Below are 21,914 nucleotides of genomic sequence, written 5' to 3'. Positions count from 1 at the left end.
GAGATATCCTGAAATCATATACAAGGCCTGGGCCCATATCAAGTAACAGTTAGTAAGAAAAAGACTAAGGTAGGATGTTCAAATACACTCAGCATTGGCCTAGCTTTGCTCCTGACTTCAGTGCAAGCAGAGCTGGACCAATGCTGAACAATTTTGAACATCCCTCCCTAATTTTATGGGAGAGATATCTCTAGTTGACTTAATCCTAGAATCACATTTTAAAGGCGTACTTCTAAAATCATTTATCTTTAAAACTCTTCTCTCTGCATAGACATGCACACAATTACAAGCGTGATAGACCTTTTAAATTCTTTAAAAACAAGGAGTACAGCATATCCTGTATGGCGAGGCAGTAGGGCGTACCTATAGGCTGCTAAATGAATTGGAGATTTGTGTCTCTCTGCAATCAGTTATCCATTTGAATTGGAGTTTTAGTGATTATGTTGATTGCAAATGTACTGAAGTGACATTAATGCTAAGTTAACCAGGTAGATAATTCATGTAGGAATTTACATGTCCCTTATATATGAGATAAGTGTATATTGGAAAGGCGTATGATGAATTGCACAGCCACATGATTAACAAATGTAACCTGTGGCCACATTATCTGCCCATTAATCCATCCTCTGGGGACTTATTCTAACATTCTGCACTTTGAGCTGCTTGAAACAGCCACTTCCTCCTGCCAAAAATGACATTTCTCCAGCCTGAGGCCCAGGAGGGTTATAAATCATTCGCGGTTGAGAGTAAGATTTGCTTTAAAAACCTCAATTAAATTTTTCACTCTCGTAATCCCATAATGGAAGTTTCATACATTTGGGAAGAGAATATTCCTAACTCCCCAGTGGGATCCACTACAATAGATCTAAAAATATGAGATTATGAGAAAAGAGAAACTATTTTAGGTCGCTGCATTTATTGGTTGTAATATTTCTCTCCCTCTGAGTCCTGAACAGTTAAACTCGTGGTAAAAAACCTAGGTAGCTGGTTTCACAGGCGGAGGGATACAAGAAATAGTTCAAATATATTTTTGAACCCTATAAAGCTTTCTTAACTAGTTGCTCTGTGACATACATGACATATGTAAGATGCATGTAGGGGGAGATAGTTTGGAATCATCGGTATAACACAGTCAGACCTTCTCCACTCATGAGTAATGTGACCATTCCAAACGAGGAGTGATAGAACCTTCACTGTACATCATTGTGTATTCCCTATATTTATACACACACAACTATTCTTTTTCAGTGTCTTGGAAAACAGTCAATATCTTTCTTTTTTTTCTAGGTTGCCAGTGGATAGTGGTACTCCAAAGTCAAATCTTTCTTCTACAATACCACAATATTATATTAACAGAGATATCATACACTAGCAGCCTACAACATTGTAGTTCTCAGTTCAGCTTTCCAAACTTAAAAGGAAAAAAAATAGAGCTCCTGGAGACTTACCATTATTGTTCTTGTTGTATGACTGGGGGTTTCTGAAAAACAACACAATACATTAGTACATTGTCTCTACACTTTCAAAACCCCCACAAATTATTTGTATAAACTCTAAGATTCCTGAAAGGTCTCTCAGCTGTTGGTGCCCAACTGCCATGGTGCTAGGCACATTAGAACTACACAGACTGGAAGAGTTCTCAGGAACTGAGCATGAATATTACCATTAACAATATAAGGCAGATTTGCAGTGTATTCCAATTATTTTTTCTCTTTCATCAACTCTCTATGTGAAAAATAAAGCAATTGTTTATCATTGAAAAGTATTCATCCTCCACCTTGCAAAAGTTGGGAATTTTACTTTCTTTTTTCAGTTTGATTTTGCTGATCATGCTGTGTGACATCATAACGAGAAACCATGCTCCATAAATATACAACAATATGTAACACAATTCTACTATTCCTGTGATTAAAAAAAAACACAAACAAAAACAATTAGGAAACAAGACGAACCTTTTCCTGAATGTTTTGAAATGGATTCCAACTTTTAAATTTACCAAGTAGACTACAATCACTATATTTCAAGGGCTGAATGCTAATCTCATTTATGCCGGTATAAAGCAGGAACCCCTCAACTGAAATCAACGAATTTACACTGGTGTAAAATTGGATCAGAATCAGGCCCAGCGTTATTGTGTGCCCCATCCTGCTCCTATTAGAGTTAATGTGAGCTGGCCCATCCTACTTTGTTTTAAATTAGCATAATCTCCAAATTAGAGTTGTGTTGTATTATGCCACAATGCAGTTTGCAATTGAACACTCTCATACAATTTAGAATTTGGGAAGCACAGGTTGCTAGGGGTCTCTAAAATGAACACCATCACCACTATCTAGTTCATGGACCCCTCTGAGTGAAATCTTTGGTTGAATGCCGAGCAACACCACCAAATAGCTGGAGCCTGTACAGTTCTTAACAGAGTGACATCTCACAATGGCAGACCCATGATTCCACAAGAAAAGAAAAATAAATCTCGTCAGTCTGGATCAAACAGGTTCTTTATAAGATTTGTGAGACAACTGATGGTGATTTAACCTGGACGTAATGATTATCCTTGTGCCAGTCCAAACAATAATAATTACTGGGACCTTGCCTATGCTGACATTACTCTGACCGAGGAGCAGTCACACTCTTTTGGATAGGACTACATGGTGTGAGTGAGGGGGGTGGTCACCATCCCTACATGACGACTATGAAGATTGAGGTTTGTGTACATTTCTTTTCATCCTGGAAATAGTTTTCAGGAGTTCGCCTTCTAACAAAATGCTGCTAAGGAATGCTGATTTTTAAAATCATATTCTTTACGGTTCTGTTAAGAATTCATGTCAAATGGGCTACACTGAACCCATCAGAAATGGCCTGAATTAAGGGGAAATGGAGAAGACATGTTGCCCCTTGGGTTGCACTGGAGATGTTCCTAGATATGCTAGTGGGAGGGTGTGGGAAGACAGGGATTAATTTGGGACACCAATTTTCAGAATCCAACATACTTCCAGTTCTGCTTGTTGACATGTACAGACGGTGGAACCATGACATTACCTTCTCCCTTCCCTGGCCAGTTTCTTCCAGGGGAAGCATCTCAGGCGCATACCTGACACTCCCTTAACAATGACTGTGATTGTAGGGAGCTCTTATGTGGCCTGAGTTTGGGGGGGGGGGGGTTATTATTACTTATTACTGCCCTGCACAGCTGCATAAAGCTAGGGCACTGTCTAAGACCATAATTTTTAGGAAATGACAAAAAAAATGGGGGGAGGGGAAAGTGCATCCCTAAATATGAGGTGGTTTAAACTTTTGTGCTTGCTATAAAGACAGACAACTACTTACAGATCCTAATACAGAACAAAGGTTACTTTAAGCCATGTTTCATACAGCAGCATGCACAGTATTAATAGAGCTGTAAACATTCAGAAGTCTGTAGATAGATTTTTCATAAGTTCAACAGAATAATGAGCTGACACTTCACTTTCATTTTTGCTTTGAAATGTAGAGACGACAGCACATTTTGACAGCTGCTTTTTATGCAAGGCCTAGGAGACCGGGCTATATAAGCTGTAGTAGGGTAAAAAAAATCCACGCTGGCTGCATTTTCAAAGGAGTCGAAGGATGATAGCTGCCTAAATTCCATTGAATTTCAATGGGAAATGGGTATCCAGTTCCTTTTGGCCCCTTTGAGAAGCTCAGCTTCAATAAATAAAAAGCTGTTTCTGCCATGGCATGGTATTTCATGAGGTCTTGACTTAAAGTATCACCTTTTGGCACTGCACTAGTAGTTTGTTTTGCTTTATATCAGGCCAACTGGTTCTTTTTAAACTGTCATTATCAACTAAGTAAAATGCCAAATGTACTGACAAAGTACAACAACAATGGAACGTACTGTACAAAAAGGTACCAATCACGTTCTAGTATTGTTAACTCCAAACATTAAAAAAATCACAAGTCAGGCCCCAAAGATCATGCGATTAGCTTAAAATCATGAGATTTTAAAAAAAGTTTGGGTTTCTTTCTATTTACCCTCTGGTTTTTGCACCTATATAGGGTGCCCTCAGGTCACATCTTCAAGATTTTCTCCACCACCCTGAGGGCTAGAAACTCACTTTAAAAAACTGAGATTGCCTTGCAATCAGTGTACTCCAGGAGCGAGGGTGTAAAAGAAAGACACCAAATAGCAGGAGATGCACAATAAAACCATGAGTGAATTGGCAACACTGATAAATCCAGGATGGCATTTTGCTTTTTTACTGCTGCTTCAAAGTTTGTGCTCTCTGATGGTAGTTTGCTTTTTGAATCCCAAGGCTGGAAGTGATTGGAGAGAGCTTACATGGATGGTTTGTTTTGTGGATGGGGTCTTTAAGGCTTGTCCAGGGATACTTAGAACAAGGTAGGTACTCATTTGTCGAGGATGTGAGTGTAAGTCTAAATAAAATAAAATAAAAAGTAACCATGTTCACAAGGATTTGGCACAAAAATAAAGGGTCTGCTTCCCTTCCCATAGAAACCACTGGGGACTAAGTTGTGACTTTGCCACAAGTCCTGAATATAATATGGGGCAGTATGCTGTTGCCCAGCTTAAGGAGCAGCCTTTCTAATGGATTGTAACTGTTCCCACTTGGTCTGGGGGAGATGTACCACGAGTCAGCTCTTCACCTGGTGTAGCATACATCCCCCAGTGCTGCTGTGATGGCCAGGTGGCATCAAGGTCCCACGCATTCACCTCCCCCAGCCTGCCCACTCTCTGCCTATCTGTGCAGGAAGGGGAGCTGTGGCTCCGCAATGCCTCTTCCTCTCCTCCACACCGTTATCCATGACATGGGGAGCCAGTGCAGGGGAGTAAGGAAGTCACGATCTGGCCCATGATAATAAGGTACAGTTTGGAAAGCCTAATAAGATGGCCTAGTTGTAAGTCAAGTTTTACTGTTATTGACTTTAGTAAGGGCAGTGTAATGGGGTGCACTGACCCATCCCTAGACTGGCAGGGAAAGGTTAATTTCTTCTCTGGGCATGGCTGCAGCTGTTTGTGACCACTAGGGCACACTTGATGGCAGCCCAGAAGCAGCACCTGCTACAAAAGAGGCTGCTCACACACAGTGGCAGAGGTGTAAGGAGTAGTGGGAGGCAGGGCCTGCAGTAGAATTCAGGGAAAAGCAAATTTGCTGTGGCAGGAACCCCAAAACCCAAGACAGAGAAGACCAATCATGGAGGGCTAGAAGGATGGCTTACATATGCAGACCTGCTGAGCAGGAATGGAACATTTTTTGTTGTATTAAACCAGGCCCCAAGGGGATGAATGTTATTTGAAACGGGAGTGGAAGGTGTTCCCTGGAGAATCAGAGGGCAAGCTGAGGACTGGACACCCAGGCACCAGGCAGTGCAGTGGGGTAGACCAACTCTCCCACACAGAGTTTCAGAATCGTACAGAAGTTTGGGATGTTCTGATTAAAATGGAACAGAACCCAAAAAAATCCAAAGAAAAAATATTAGTTAGTTTCAAACGGAAACTGAATGGGGAGCAGTTCTTCTGACAAGAAAAATACAAAAGGGAAAAAATTAGTTTCAGGTCAAAACAATTTCCGCTTTTTTGTTTTGTTCTGTTTACTTACATTTTGGGAAGTTTTTTAGCTTTTAAAAAATTTGTTTTAAACAGACTTTGAAACAAAATGTTTCAAAATGAAAAATTGAAACGATTTATTTAAAAATGTTGAAACAAAACATCTGACCATTTCAAATTTATTTTCACTTTTTTATTTACCCGAAAACTGCATTTTTCTGCAAATGTACTATTTGATCAAAAATGTCACCCCAGGCTAGTACGGGTTTGTTTTGTTTGTATCTGTTAATCTTAATGCAATATCTCAAATTGCAGCAAATTAATTCAACTAATTGTGCTATCAAGGATTCAGTTTCAGTATGAAGAGAAAAAGCACAATATCTTGTTTATTTTTAGTACTATGGTTTTTTTAGTACATTGTTTCACCATGTAAAAGAAATAAAATCAATGTTTTACTCAATAAAAGCCTTTATAATCTATCATTTCATGCTACCAACCTTTTCCTATTAATCCCTCTTATTTGTCTCCAAATTTCAGTTATACTTAATGAATCAATATGGTTCTATCTTCTTACTCATTTTATATTTTATTTATTTATTTCAGAAAGCTACGAGCTAGATAGTCCAGGAGAATAAAATTGTTTGATTTAGACTCAGACTCAGAAATGGGGACAGCAGACAGCAGCAGTACAAGCTTCAACACAGCATTCTGCAGACATGCCTCAACCATGATGTGGATGAATCATCTCTAGGAGTTTGAGAGTCACCTATTGTGACAGGGTCGGGCCAGATGGCTATAGGAGAGTAATAGAAGGCAGATATATTAGCCCCAGGCTCAGTAGGTCCCTTTTCCCCGAGTAAGGTAACAGGGAAGGTTCCAGAACAATCAGGAACCTTCTGGAGACAATTAAGACAGGCTGATTAGAACACCTGCAGCCAATCAAGAAGCTGCTAGAATCAATTAAGGCAGGCTAATCAGGGCACCTGGGTTTTAAAAGGGAGCTCACTTCAGTTTGTGGTGTGTATGTGAGGAGCTGGGAGCAAGAGGCACTAGGAGCTGAGAGTGAGAACGCGGACAGTTGGAGGACTGAGGTGTACAAGCATTATCAGACACCAGGAGGAAGGTCCTATGGTGAGGATAAAGAAGGTGTTGGGAGGAGGCCATGGGGAAGTAGCCCAGGGAGTTGTAGCGGTCACACAGCTGTTCCGGGAGGCACTCTAGACAGCTGCATTCCACAGGGCCCTGGGCTGGAACCCGGAGTAGAGGACAGGCTCCCAACTCCTGGTCAGACACAGGAGTCGTCGACCTGGACTGTGGGTTCAGAAAAGCGGCCAAGCTGAGGGCTGCCGTGAAGCTCCAAGGTGAGCAAATCCACCGATGAGCGCAAGACCCACCAAGGTAGAGCAGGAACTTTGTCACACTATTTAAAAGCCTTCTGGTACAACTTTCAAAAAAGTGTCTGAGTAACTTATGGCCAATTTTCAAAAGGGACTTAGGAACCTAAATCACTTTTGAACATGGGCTCCTAAGTGACATGAAAATGGGACTTAGGCTCCTAAGTCATTTAGGATAAGGCTACCCTTGGCTTCTTTGCTGATTTGGCAACAAGGCTGCATATTACCTCCAGAAGATGGTGGTTTTGTGATGTGGACACTTACCTGATATACATTGGACTGGAAAACCACCAATTCATTTCATATAGTCTCCCCAAAACAATCCGATACAGAAAAAAATTTTTTAGTCATGACTCATCCAGGCTCGACTCAAACTGGTAATTTAAAGATGGAAGACTCCATAAGTCTATTATTTGTCTCCTGATACCTAAATATATTCTACCCTGTCATCCACCAAGATAGTGACACAATATAGAGGTGAGAACACAGCTGTCTGCTCAAATTGTATTTACTGATTATGATTATTCTCTATTATTTCATGGTTTAGATTTATTGTTTTGGCTTCCCAGGTGCAACTGGGTATGACTGAGAGGTTCCAACAGATATCTGTTTGAACTGCTTTTGTGCCACAGTTTATTTTTACAAGGTCATGGAACAAGTGAATGCAATTTCTCTCCAATTAGAAAGTTCAACCATCTTAAAAAAACCCTAAATCTGGTGCTACAACTGTATTTTTTAATGAAATTCACTTAATTTAAACAGAACACCTGAAGCTTAACAACAAGAACAGGTTAAAGAGATTTTCTCTTCTCTCTTAGAAATGGAAAGAGAGGTGAGTGGACAATTAACTCAGCAAAACTGTTAGTTCATATGCAGTGTTGTAGTCATGTTGGTCTCAGGATATTAGAGGGACAAGGTGGCTGAGGTAATATCTTGGAAAGGTACTTGAGGAAGAGCACTGTGTAGCTCAAAAGCTTGCGTCTCTCATCAACAAAACTTGGTCCAATGCAAGATATTACTGTACCTCACTTCCTTGTCTTTCTGCTAGTTCATACACAGTTAACAACTAAAGATGCATTATACTGCATTTTATTAAATAACACTCACTTCACTCAGATATTATAGTGACAGGAATGTATCTGCCTTTTATTTAGACATGTGCAGTTGTCTGTAGGGTTTTACATGCATAACTGGGGATTTCAATACTCTAACTATTGCCTGAGATAAATCGTAACCATCCACTCAATCTGACAAACAACTGAGCGTCTGAGAGGAGGGATGTTTAAATTAGGAAGGACTGATATTTGTAGTATGTAGAACACCTGCAATAGAGAATACACATGTACACAGCTGGCCTGGCTCTCCAGCCCAGAGAATAATCAATGCCACACTGAGGCAGGCCATTCATCCAGTTTTAAACCAGGCAGTCCTCTTTTTGGGTGCTTCGTCCCCCTCCAGTATTCAGACAAAACTAGACACGGTTTTGTCCGGTAGTGGACTGGAAATGCCTTTTTGAAGAGCATGCCACTCTGCCCCCTGCCAGGATGACCTCGCACAGATAGTACGTATGAGGTCATGCCAATGGAGGGGAAGTGACGCACTCTTCAAACTGACATCCTGCACATGGCATGACTTCCTATGCATTGTGCATGTGAAGACATGCTGGCAGGGGCAAGTGCTCACCAATGTGGGGGGCCCATTCCATTCTCAGAAGTACTAGAATGTCTGATATTCCGGGAATGTGTGAGTGGCCACCCTAGCCATGCCTTGAATCTGGTTCAGGCTCTTTTTCTCAGGTCATCAGCTTTATTTCTTCCAAACAACACAAACTCAGCACATGGATTGTCCTTCCCCGCAACCCAGAGTCCTCGGCAGGGGCCTATCAGTTCCTCACAGGTTCCCACTCTACCAGCCACTTGCCTGAGAGTCATCTGCTCCAGGCCCTGCCACAGGAGCACCTACTTCCTATAGCTCTCCCTACTTGACCCAGGGACCTCCTGCCAGAGCCCCTCTGCTTCTGGCAGCTCTCTACGCCAACAGAGCTGCCTCCAGCCTTCACAGAAATTAGATGCTCATCAGGTAATCACATGACCCTTTGCAAAAGACCAGGCCCCAACTTCTTATTGGGCTAAGAACACAGACCTAACCTGCCTAACCATGTATAGCCCTAAAGCAGAGAGAGGGTCATGGGGGAGCTCGAGACAGGGGATGGGAGTGCCAGGAAAGTGGTGCTGCTGGGACACAGGCAGAGAAGCCCCAGGGCCGTATGAAGTATGAAACAGGAGCGTGGGGAGTTGGTGGTGCTGGGTCAAGACAATGGATTGCAGTTCCTCTATCGTAGAGGTCAGGAGAGGGTAAGTGACATCTCCAGCTGAGCAGCCAAGGAGAGGTGTGCATTTGTGCGTGGATTAAAGGTTAACTTTCAACCTAAAATTATCACACATTCATTGGCAGAGGAATAAAGGGGAGTTGAGAAGTCAAAACAGACTAAAAACTATGTTTTGATTTTTTAAAATTCATTATTTCTTGGCCAATTTCATGATTTTTGATCTTTTGAGGTTGACAATACTGCAGTGGTCAATTGCTGTTCAACACAGGAATTTAATATATAATAACCCAATTAATAAAATTGACTGAAAGTGAAAAAATATCTGTATAGTTATTTTTGTACAGGACACTAAATATTCCTAGTAACATTTCCCATGCTTTGTACCATGTACTATGTGCCTGTTTTAAGCTGTGTCAGCTTATTTCTCATATGTTCTCCACTTGTTTGTTTCCTTATGTTTTGATTGCCAGAGATACCGAAACATAACCAGAGTTACAGTACATAGATCAAATAAAAAGCAAAGGACGGAACTATTCAACAAATAGGGAGTGTGTAGAAGTATCTAACAGATTCTGCAAAGGCTGTTTATTAAGAAAAAAAATATTGCAAAACAGAACTGAGATTTTAGAATTAGGGGAGACGTAGATGTTCCCCACATTCTCTTTGGCAGGACTTTGAAGTTAATCCATGAACTCACTTAATCTCTCATCAGTTTAGCTAAAAGCAAGAGTTTCACCAGAGGAAGTAAGGCTGACAATTAAACTAGACAATTACGACAAAGAGCCCTCACTTAAATGGCAGCATTCAAAAAGACTGACATCTTACATGTGATCCATACAAATCTTTAACCTCCAAATCAGGGGAACTTGAGAAGAACAGAGTTTATCTGAAAGCTATAAATCTCACCAAATCTCTGGAGGTTAATAAAATAGGTTTGAACTTCCAGTTTCATTAACAGAAGTTTGGGAGTTTTTGAGAATTTAAATGGCAAGGTCTTAATTCTGTACTGAGAACTTCATCAGTGAGCCTCTTAGCCTACACTGAGCCCTTGAACTGCAACTGGGCTTTGCACAGGTGCAGTTGTTCACCCATGTGGTTCTCAAGGCAGAGCAAGAGCCTAATACACTTCCCAGGTCTGGCGACTTCTCTATTAATGTTTATAAAGTGTTATTGAAAGATGTTACTTCACTTTTAACCAGAATGCTTAGACAGGCCCACAAGCAAGGGGTTTTGCCAAATTTTATGTAAAGAGCAACGATGGCCTCAATTCACAACCAGAGCAAACCTGAAAAGGAATGTGCCTCTTTTCATGTGTTTTCTCTTTAAAAAATAAAAGTAAAAAAATGCTGTCAAGGATTCTTACCACCAGACTGGATAAACTGCTAATAAAAATCATTCATAGAGATTGACTGGGTTCATCTGTGGTCCTTATTTCTGCAGATAAGATGTGCATTTCCTACAGCTTAGCCTTGTCTTAAAACCAAGTGTTTCAAGTTTATTTCCTGATTCTGAAAGAACATTTGACGGGGTTGAGTAGGTTTGAAACTTTGGAAATGCTGGGATTTGGGAAAATTTTAAAACTTGTCTGAAAACTAACTTCAGCAGACTTCAAGAATGGGCATTGCAAGAATGGCAGCAACTGACACTAAAAAGCCCCAATCTCTTAAAACACAAAAAGAAACCGGGAGATGAATCTCTGTCCCCATTTGGTCTGTGATTTACAACTAACTGTACATGCACATAAACTGATCCCCTGATACCAGAACTGCACACTTCATTCCCAGCAGACAAGCAAAATAACTTGCTGCCCATGTAACTTCAGTACTGCCAACAATTTATAAATAAAGTTGTTTTATTATCTTGGAATACTTAAGGCATAAATGGGAGCTGCCCAGTTTCCTGATGTATTCTAATTCTTCTTAGAGATACATAGCTTTGACCCCACAGAGCTGACAAAGAAGCTGTACACTGAAGTCCTGCTCCTTTAGGATAAACTGGTTTTGAAACTAGAATGATAAATCAAATATCTGGCCCTATGTACATACGAAACAAGGGCTACATAATCATAGATGTAAAACCATCCAATGCTAAATGGGAGAAATACTTCTGGGGTTAGCTAAAGAATCATTTCAAATCTTACATAATTTCCATAAATGTATTGCCTCCAAGCAAATTATCCACATTTTCTTCACAATTCTCAAAACAACTGGGGCCAAATGTGTATCTCCTTAGTAATTTGCTGGGCTTTTCCTAAATTAATGTCATTCTGATCACTGGAACATGGACACAAGAAAAAAACCCCCACGTACATATCATTTTCTTCAAAAACATTTAGCTGGGCGATTTTTAGAAAATGATACTTTAAACCCACCACAAAAGCTGGTGATCTGATTAACATCCACATAAAATCTGAGCGAACCAAATGCTCCATTAATATCAGAATGCAAAAAACAAGTCTGGCATTTGCTGGAGCAGAGATATTCCATCTTAGTAACTAGCCCCAGAGTGTGATTTATATAATCAGTGGAGAGGTCCTGTGTAGAAAGACTTCCTACGAAATGAAGCCAGAGAGAATGTAAAACTATTTCATTTACTGATCTTTCTTAGGCTTGGTCTACGTTAGGAATTTATGTTGATATTAATATGGCGGTCAGGGATGTAGCTTTTCCACACTCCTGAGCAACATAGTTACAATGACCTAAACTCCAGTGTAGACAGCACTATGTTGATAGTAGGGGTTCTCCCGTCAACATAGCTATCGCCTCTCGCGGAGATGGCGTACCTTTGCCAATGGGAGAAGCTCTTCTGACGGTATGAGCAGCATCGTCGCTAAATCCTACAGCGCATAGCTGTACCAGTGCAACCGTGGTGCTGCAGCACTAAGCGTAGACAAGTCCATACTCTCTAACCATAGGAGCTGTATGAATATTTCAATTCCTGGAAAAGTAAATACGTCTTATGAGTCTGTAGAGCAGAACAGTGAGTGCTCTTCAGTGTTACTTTTAAAATATTACACCAACCTGTATATTAACAGGAATAAATTTGACTTTATAAGGGGCACAATCTAAATCCCATAAATATTATGACACCTGTAACAAACTGGACTAGCAAAAATCCCAAATGCATAAGCACATACACAAACAAAATGTGATATCACAGCATTTCCTATGGAACATTTGATTCAATTAATTCAACATCAGACGGGACTAGGTACTCCCCAATTACACACCAGATTTTGTTTTTGAAGGTAGTGTGATTTTTAGCAAGCAATGAAATAGTTAAGAGATAATTAACAGGAAATGCACTGTCAAAGAAATAATCTAGCTCAGCTGACAACCTAATCACCCAAGAAAGTACTGCAAGCAGGAACTCCAGAACTGGAATCCAGAAAACATAATCCACAAGTAATATGGTACTAAGGCTATTGTCTAACAACTGAGGTTACATGTCCTGGAACTTTATTTCCGGACAGTAATACCAATTGAAAGCAGCTATTCCAGGAATGAGGTTCTGGTTATCAGCAATTTGTTATGGAAAATAAATTGGTTGTAGTGTTTATTACTGCATATTGGTTTGAGAAAATGATTTATTTCACCAGTTATAAAGCAGAGCAGAGTATTGTAGCATAATATTTAAATTTTTATTAAGATTCATGCTCTCAGTAATAGAAGTAATAATAATATTAAAGTTTAAACCACATTTTTGCTGTAACATGTCATCACCACGTTACATCTAGAAACCCCGTCATCCACCATGGCTCTCTGTCTTTCAACCTCCAGTGATCAATCTGCAAGAGTCACATTTGCAGCATAAAATAATATTTGCACTTCACATATTTGCATTTCATGTCACAGACGTGCATTACAAAAATAAAATGTTCAAGTTTCTAACTGAGAATGAGACCTGCCTATCTGCCAATTTCCTAACTCCGTCCTGTAGTATCAGTATTTTTGCCTGTAAATGGATGGCATGATGGCTCAACGAACCACAGCACTATTCTCTAGTACCTAATGCACCATACCACTAACTCAGTATTGCAATTCAAGTCCTGTGTCTGTCGGTGTTTAATTCAGAAAACAGGGACTATCTCAGAGGTCCAAAGACATAGTTCTCTAATGAAAGCCACAGAAAAGCACATAGTTAAGTATCTTTCTCACTTGGCAGGTGTATTAACATTATTAATAGAGAATGTCAGAATGCATGGGAATAGCTCCCATTCCAAAAGATAAAATAAATATCTGAAAAACAGATTGGCTAAAACAAAAAGATAGCAACCACCATTATACTCTAAAATTAAAGTAATACGCTAGAACAATGCAGGGAATGATCCTTATTTACTTAAGGGCAACTCACATGGCTAAGGGCTTGCAAGATCTAGCCCCTTGTCCTCATGCTTCTAATGCCTAGTCAAACCTAGAAACAAATGTACCGCTTAATTGAATCTCCTGAGAACATACTCTGTATTGGTAGTATTCTTTACACACAAAAATCAGAGAAGACAAGATTCTCCAGGTAATCAAAATACCCCTGTAAAATCTGTGAGTATGTAAATAACTGATAGTTATTAATGATTAGACTCAGGAAAAAGCTGGCTGCACATTTCAATGGAAACAACCTACATCCTTACATCAACTAGTCTGAATTTATGAACATTACAAGTGTTTACAAAAATCCTTGTTATCAGCTAAAATTAATTTTTCAACTCTAATTCTATAAATAAGAGAAGCTAATGTCTAATGGGGAAATTTGGAAAAGCATTTTACCTTTATATCTTTTTGGTTCTTTTTGTCTTTATTACTAGGGATGAAATAGGAAAAGAGGATCTTGGTTCTTGCTGATTATTTTCCACCTGAAGTGGAAATGCTACTCCTAACATCAGGGTTGGAGGAATGGAGGTGGTGAGTGGGAATAAGCAAACAGAGTAAATTAACTCTGTGGGGAAAAGATCATGGTTTCATGCAACCCTGATGTAGTGAGCAAAATGTCTCAAGACAAATATAGAAAAATATGAGATCTAATAGAACAACTATAGAATGCTGTCAAGATTTTCCACAAGGCAGCTTGGGTCTAGAAAAGATGTCAGAGGTGACACACTGGGGTGACTCAAGGTTGCATAGTTGAACTTTGTCTCTTGAGTAGATAATTTGGGCACTGAAGTGTGATATCAGGGGTCCTCCCTTATGGCAATGAAAATGAGTGAGTATAGGCTAATTGCTGCACTCCAAGATTCAGGGTATTTTCCTTTTCTCTGCTAATATTTAAGCTATCCCTTTCAAATTGGGACACTGGAAAGGTACTAAAATATACTGTTACTATGCCAAGTTCCAGCTCATATAGTAGCAAATTTTAAAACTTTTTAGACTATAAGATCTCTGGGGCAGGGACAGTTTGTTTGTTTGTTTGTGTTTGTATAGAGCCTACCACAGAAGTGGGCAAACTACCACCCGCGGACCATATCCCGCCTACAGGACCCTCCTGCCCGGCACCTGAGCTCCTGGCCGGGGAGGCTAGCCCCCCCCCCGCAGCCACACCTTGCTGCTGGTGCAACGCTCTGGGTGGCAGGGCTGTGAGCTGCCTGGGCCGGCCTGACCTGGTGCTCTGTGCTGCGTGGTGGCGGCAGCGGTGTGGCCTGGCTGTAGCGACGCCAGCCACCGGTGCTCCAGGCAGCGCGGTAAGGGGGCACAGAGTGTTGGGGGTCGGACAGAGGGCAGGGGAGTTCAGGGTGATGGTCAGAGGGTGGGGGTATGGATAGGGGTCGGGATGGGAACAGGGGGTTGGATCGGGCGGCGGAGGGCAGTTGGGGCGGAGGTCCGGTGGCGGTCAAGGGACAGGAAATGGGGGGGTGTGGATGGGGCAGGGGTCCCGGAGGGGCCCGTCAGGAAACAGGGGGGGTTGGATGGGGCAGGAGTCCCAGGGGGAGGGGCAGATAGGAGGTGGGGGCCGGGCCACGCCCCCCTCCCCTAAGTGGCCCTCCATACAATTTCCGAAACCCGATGCAGCCCTCAGGCCAAAAAGTTTGCCCGCCCCTGGCCTACCATAAAGTGAAGTAGTCTAGGAAGTCCACCTCGTCAACAACTTTAACTCAGATATTTGATTGGAAAAGTATTGGAAGTTTTACACCTACTCTTGATATGCTCGACAGGTTTTCCAGAATGTGCTGAGTAAAATGTGAAAGCAACACTGAAAACGTTTTTGTCAGCGGTTGGAACGTGAGGCAAAGTGGACAGGGAAAAGAATGTGCTTAGCACATTGGTAAGTAGGTACTAATTTTGTTGAACTTGATCACCAAGGGCAACCATTACAGAGGGAACTGCTTGTAAATCAAGATGTTGCAGATGCAGACCTGGAGTAACCTATGGCATTTGTCCCTCACTGAAGCAATAGGAAGAGTAAAAGACGGTATGGAAAACTTAAACAGCATAATTTAAGGCAGTGGCTCTCAACCTTTCCAGACTACTATACACCTTTCAGGAGTCTGATTTGTCTTCCATATCCTCAAGTTACACCTTACTTAAAAACTACTTGTTTACAAAATCCGACATGAAAATATAAAAGTGCTGACTTTCTCATTTTTACCATATAATTATAAAATAAATCAACTAGAATATAAATACTGTACTTACATTTCAGTGTATAGCGCAATATAAAGAAGTCATTGTCTGTGTGAAATTTTAGTTTGTACTGACTGTGCGATGGCTTTTTATGTAGCCTGTTGTAAAACCAGGCAAACATCTAGATGAATTGATAGCCCCTGAAAGACCTCTGTATATGCCCAGGGATACACGTTCCCCTGGTTGAGAACCACTGATTTAAGGGCTTCATTTTGCTCAGACCAAGGGCATATATAGCTTCAAATGTAATTTGTTCTTTTAAACAGTGAAGCAGTGTCATTACTTAAGTTACACAATGATATCCTCATTCCAAGAGATCTGTTTTCTGCTCTCCATGCACACACATCTCTATTCACATCAATGGGAGATGTGGACATACAACAAAAAGAAACATACCCCCAAACATTTTAGGCATGAGGAAGATGGAAGGAGCATATCCATAAACATGTTTTAAAGAAACCAGGCAAAGAGCACGTGACATACAAGTTCTGTTCCACGCTTTTGAGGAAGATTGGTGCAGAAGTTAAAGTTAATCACAGGCAGGTTTACAGTCTGGTTCTACTGTGAAATTGATGACAAAAATAGTATTGTGAGATTCCTTGTTTATTGAGTTGTAATAATTTACATATCAAATGTGCCCAGTTGACAGGTAAAAAAAAGATGTTTGTAATAACTAAAGTAGAACAACACTATGTACAAAGACAATAAAATACTCATATAAACAGCAATACACACACTAGCAAATTAAGCTTCAAATTAATAATAATTGTACACGGTTGCTCCTGATATACATTCTACATGAGATAATGCCATCTCAGGAGAATGTCATTGAAAAACAAAACTGAGAGTCTGATATGAGAGAGATTTCTGCAAACAAAAAAAGACAGAAAGATTGCACCACAGATAGAATACACTAGTACATTTCTAAATAAGAAATTCAATCATATTGTGAAAAAACCTTTCCTGTATACATATTTTCACATATGATTTATATATCCGATGAGTCAGGATGAAGCAGATACATGCAACTTTTACTGTTTCTCCGTGAAGCAAGAAAAACTCGAACAAGAAAGTGTCCAGTCTCTCAATACTTCGCCAATTAGAGATACTATTTACATTGTCCTGTGCTTGGCATACAGAGTGCAAGCTTCCAACAGAAAAAGTGGGAGCAATGAAAGGACTATTTCTTCCCCACTCATACCCCATATGAGTCTTACTCCTGAATAGGCAATGATATGGAGGGAAAGAGAGAGAGAGAGATTAGACTGTCATCAAAAACTGCAGATAGATTGTTTGGAGGTTTGTCCTTTTCTTGCTTTGTCAACTGCTTATGTCACCTCCCCACCTGGCTGTACTTGGGGTCCTAGTCAACTGCAGCAGGAAACAGCTTAGTATAGTCCTTATTCTCAGCTGTACACCTCAATATTTGTTCCTCCAGGAGCTGAGGCAACTCTTGATTGGGAGGAAGGAAAGAGGACATCTCAGTCTGAAATACAGCATGAACGTTCTGGAAAAGGGAGAGAGAATTAGGGTCAGGATTGGTGGTTAAATTCTATTGTGGTTTGGAAAATTGGCATTGCTACTTTCTCTCTCTACCCATAAGCCAAGATAATGATGCAAGGTCCATCAGGTAAAGAGCGATTTTCTTGGTTTGTTAGTTGTCATTAACATCCCAGATGTCCCAGGGACACTCTGGCTCTGTTCCATGTCAAAGTGGAGAAGTTCCTGCCAGTAGATGGGGAAAAATGTAAAAGATCTTAGTTAAAAAAAACATACACATAATTAGCAGTAATAACTAAACCATCACTACCATGGGGGATTTTCACAGCCTGCAGTGAACCTGAACTGTTGTTGTTGCTCATAGTTAAGAAGCTGGTGGGTGAAGGGATTGCTAAAAGTCATTTGGAATCCTGTAGAATGAAAAGAAATATTATTAGATTCAAAATATGTAGTGAGTCTTTTTTATAGTAACCACCAGTGAAAACAGTCGCCAGAGTCTTGTTACACACCTGAATCTTCTTGGCATTGTCCTCATTTCATTGATCAGGATCAACAAAGCATATTGCAGGATTTATGACTTTCTGCAGAGAGAATTCTGCTTTTTGGGTGGGACTGCTCTTCTGAGCTACCAAGGAACGTTTTAATTAATCTAAGTTGTTTGGGCTTTTGCAGCAGTAGCAACAGAAGGAAAGCAATTGCATCTCCCAGAGTAGATAAAAGCAGCAGAATGTGTCTAGAGGAAGACTCCAAAAGACTCTGTCATCTTTCCAGACAATATGATGACAGGTTTTTTTTGGCATCCAATGAGTAAGTACAGAATGAAGAATTGGGGTGAATGAAGATTATGCACATGAAGTTGAGTATTCTCTAGAAAGGTGAAAAGTTTAAATTTCCCTGTAAAGTGAAGTTTGCAATAAAAGTAATCCTGCACAATGCATTACATAAATCAGAAACATTTTGGGTCAGGCTACGGGAAGTCAATGCCCTCACCCAGAAGAATTAAAAGACTTACCATAAAGAAATGATAAGTGCATGCAACAATATAAAGCCAGCTTAAAGCTTTAAGTGTTTCATATCAAATGTTTACAGTGTTATTTAAAACGAATTTAAGACACGTGGACTCCTTTGAAATCACTGTGGTATTATTGTTCACAAGTCTGAGAATTGGCTTTAGAAACATAAATCTATGGAAGAATATAGTTCTGTCTTTGGAACATTCTTTTTCAAAGTTCCAAGTTCTCAACCTAAAATTTGGATTTCTTCTCATTGTGTTTTCTTGCAGTTCTTCCAAACCCCTGGCTCCCAGCCTTTTCCAATTGAAAGTACCGATTGTAGTTGGGGACCTGAAATTGTGACAGTTGCCTTCAGGAGGTTATGCTCCCATGAGAAAACAGTGCATTTGTCATAATATCCAATCTTCTGAATTCCCCCATTTCATTGGTAATTTCTACAAGGCTACAGCTGGGCCTGACTGCTCTGTCTTGCCTGTTTCTTAGATAATCTGCTGGTTCCTGTATGAGAGATGTGCTACCAGATTATTAGGGCATCTGAGAAGACATGAAAAACTTTAGGAGAACTGTACCCACACCAACTCAATTACTTCTTCTCTGGTTTGTGGAAAGAGCCACTATCATCCATGAAAATTATAAAAATGAAAAAAAATACACAGCAAAACAAAACCTTTTAAAGTCTATTCAGAAAGCCATAGAAGTAATATTTTGTACAGAAAAGAAACATACATCCTTTATCTGGCTACAATATCCTTCACTTGCAAGAAGTGTGGCATTATGCCCCATATTCTTCATAGTGATATTATTATGATATGATTATGGCATAGCTATGATGTATTCTATGAAAGATAGGTCATGCAAGATATAATTGAAAAGGTTATGATTCACTGAATATGATTATCCTATTTGTATGCATGTATCATTTTGGCATCTAAAGTTAGGAATATTGTCTATGGATCTACTGCAAATGTGTTTACACCTGGGGAATGCCCACTAAGCAGAATGCAATCAGCATAGATGGCTGGCTGGGAATGGCTTTTGGGAGAACAATAGGTCTTAGAAGATGCTAATCTCCCACTGGGGAGCCTTCCTGAGAATGCTACAAACAGCCTCCAAGTCATGGCTTCTGTGTTCCTACAGGGGCATGTGACCAAGTCACCTGGATCTGGACTCCATCTTTGAATACCAGTTTTTTTCCACTGACTGGGTGTGGGAACCAAGAGGGCAGACAAAGGGTTCCCGCCATATGCAAAAGCTGTTTAAGGATGGGGAGTGACATCATCATTGTTCACTGACTCCCTGCCCAAAGGAGACACTTGGAAACACCTGAGGAACAAGGTTTGGACTGTGGGAGAAGGGCTGAACTCAGGAGAGAGGGATTTCTAGCCTGTGAAAGGAATACCTGGGGTTTTCAGCTGCAAGCAAGTGCAGCTTGCCCTCAAGAATCTCTACAAACTGTTTAAATCAACAATTAGGATAAGAATTTGCTACTCATATCCAATATCTTTAATATATTAAGCTCAGAGCACGTTTTTGTTTGTTTGCTAGGTAATCTGCTTTGATCTGTTTGCTATCCCTTATAATCACTTAAAATTAGGACTGTCAAGTGATTAAAAAAATTAATTGTGATTAATCACACTGTTAAAAATAATAGAATACCAGTTATTTAAATATTTTTGGATGTTTCCTACATTTTCAAATATACGGATTTCAATTACAACACAGAATACAAAGGTTTCAGAGTAACAGCTGTGTTAGTCTGTATTCGCAAAAAGAAAAGGAGTACTTGTGGCACCTTAGAGACTAACCAATTTATTTGAGCATAAGCTTTCGTGAGCTATAGCTCATGAGTACAGTGCTCACTTTATATTTATTTTTTATTACAAGTATTTGAACTGTAAAAAACCAAAATAAATAGTATTTTTAGTTAATCTCATAAAAGTACTGTAGTGCAATCTCTGTCATGAAAGTTGAACTTACAAATGTAGAATTATGTACAAAAAAACTGCATTCAAAAATAAAACAATGTAAAAATTTAGAGCCTGCAAGTCCACTCAGTCCTACTTCTTGTTCAGCCAATCATATAATCAAAGAATATCAGGGTTGGAAGGGACCTCAGGAGGTCATCTAGTCCAACCCCCTGCTCAAAGCAGGACCAATAGCCAACTAAATCATCCTAGCCAGGGCGGCTTTGTCAAGCTTGACCTTAAAAACTTCTAAGGAAGGAGATTCCACCACCTCCCCAGGTAACGCATTCCAGTGCTTCACCACCCTCCTAGTGAAAAAGTTTTTCCTAATATCCAACCTAAACCTCCCCCACTGCAACTTGAGACCATTACTCCTTATTCCATCATCTGCTACCACTGAGAACAGTCTAGATCCATCCTCTTTGGAACCCCCTTTCAGGTAGGTGAAAGCAGCTATCAAATCCCCCCTCATTCTTCTCTTCTGCAGACTAAACAATCCCAGTTCCCTCAGCCTCTCCTCATAAGTCATGTGTTCCAGCCCCCTAATCATTTTTGTTGCCCTCCGCTGGACGCTTTCCAATTTTTTCACATCATTCTTGTAGTGTGGGGCCCAAAACTGGACACAGTACTCCAGATGAGGCCTCACCAATGTCGAATAGAGGGGAACGATCACGTCCCTCGATCTGCTGGCAACGCCCCTATTTATACAGCCCAAAATGCCATTGGTTTTCTTGGCAACAAGGACACACTGTTGACAATCGCTCAGACAAACAAGTTTGTTCACATTTATGGGAGATAATGCTGCCCTTTTCTTGTTTGGATGTCACCTGAAAGTGAGAACAGGCGTTCTCATGGCACTGTTGAAGCAACATTGCAAGATGTTTACATGCCAGATGTGCTAAAGATTCATATGTCCCTTCATGCTTCAACCACCATTCCAGGTAACATGCATCCATGCTGATGATGGGTTCTGCTAGATAACAATCCAAAGCAGTGCGGACTGACACATGTTCATTTTATTTATCTGAGCCAGAGGCCACGAGCAAAAGGTTGATTTTCATTTTTGGTGATTTGGGATCTGTAGTTTCTGCATCAGAGTGTTTCTCTTTTAAGACTTCTGAAAGCATGCTCCGCACCTCGTCAGGCTCGGATTTTGGAAAGCACTTCAGATTATTAAACCTTGGGTCAGCTGTAGCTATCTTTAGAAATCTCACATTGGTACCGTCTTTGCATTTTGTGAAATCTGCAGTGAAAGTGTTCTTAAAACGAACAACATGTGCTGGATCATCATCTGAGACTGCTATAACATGAAATATATGGCAGAATGCAGGTAAAACAGAACAGGGGACATACAATTCTCCCCCAAGGAGTTCTTCCACAAATTTAATTAACGCAGTATTTTTTTAACAAGCGTCATCAGCATGGAAGCATGTCCTCTGTAATGGTGGCTGAAGCATGAAGGGGCATACGAATGTTTAGCGTATCTGGTACGTAAATACCTTGCAATGCCAGCTACAAGAGTGCCATGCAAATGCCTGTTCTCACTTTCTGGTGACAT

The 21,914-nt window shown here is 40.4% G+C and overlaps 2 protein-coding genes across 4 annotated transcripts in view; both read right to left on the bottom strand.

Moving 5' to 3' along the window:
• Positions 1-1,475, bottom strand: part of LOC140909538 (metastasis-associated protein MTA1) — a 45,061-nt gene extending 43,586 nt beyond the window's left edge. Inside the window, exon 1 of the mRNA XM_073339061.2 lies at positions 1,449-1,475. Within this exon, the coding sequence (XP_073195162.1) occupies positions 1,449-1,451 (3 nt within the window). The 5' untranslated portion in view covers positions 1,452-1,475. The remainder of the gene's footprint in view (positions 1-1,448) is intronic.
• A 15,023-nt stretch (positions 1,476-16,498) lies between these two features.
• Positions 16,499-21,914, bottom strand: part of MTA3 (metastasis associated 1 family member 3) — a 196,635-nt gene continuing 191,219 nt past the window's right edge. For 2 of the 3 annotated variants that reach the window (XM_073339058.2, XM_073339060.2), the window contains one exon: positions 16,499-17,386. In XM_073339058.2, coding sequence (XP_073195159.1) covers positions 17,361-17,386 — 26 coding nt within the window. In that variant the 3' untranslated portion in view covers positions 16,499-17,360. The other variant, XM_073339057.2, reaches the window with a different exon arrangement.

The sequence above is a fragment of the Lepidochelys kempii genome, chromosome 3, assembly GCF_965140285.1.
Source record: "Lepidochelys kempii isolate rLepKem1 chromosome 3, rLepKem1.hap1, whole genome shotgun sequence".
Taxonomy (NCBI): domain Eukaryota; kingdom Metazoa; phylum Chordata; order Testudines; family Cheloniidae; genus Lepidochelys; species Lepidochelys kempii.
The sequence above is the reverse complement of the archived record's forward strand: the minus strand, read 5'-3'. Positions and strand labels throughout refer to the sequence as shown.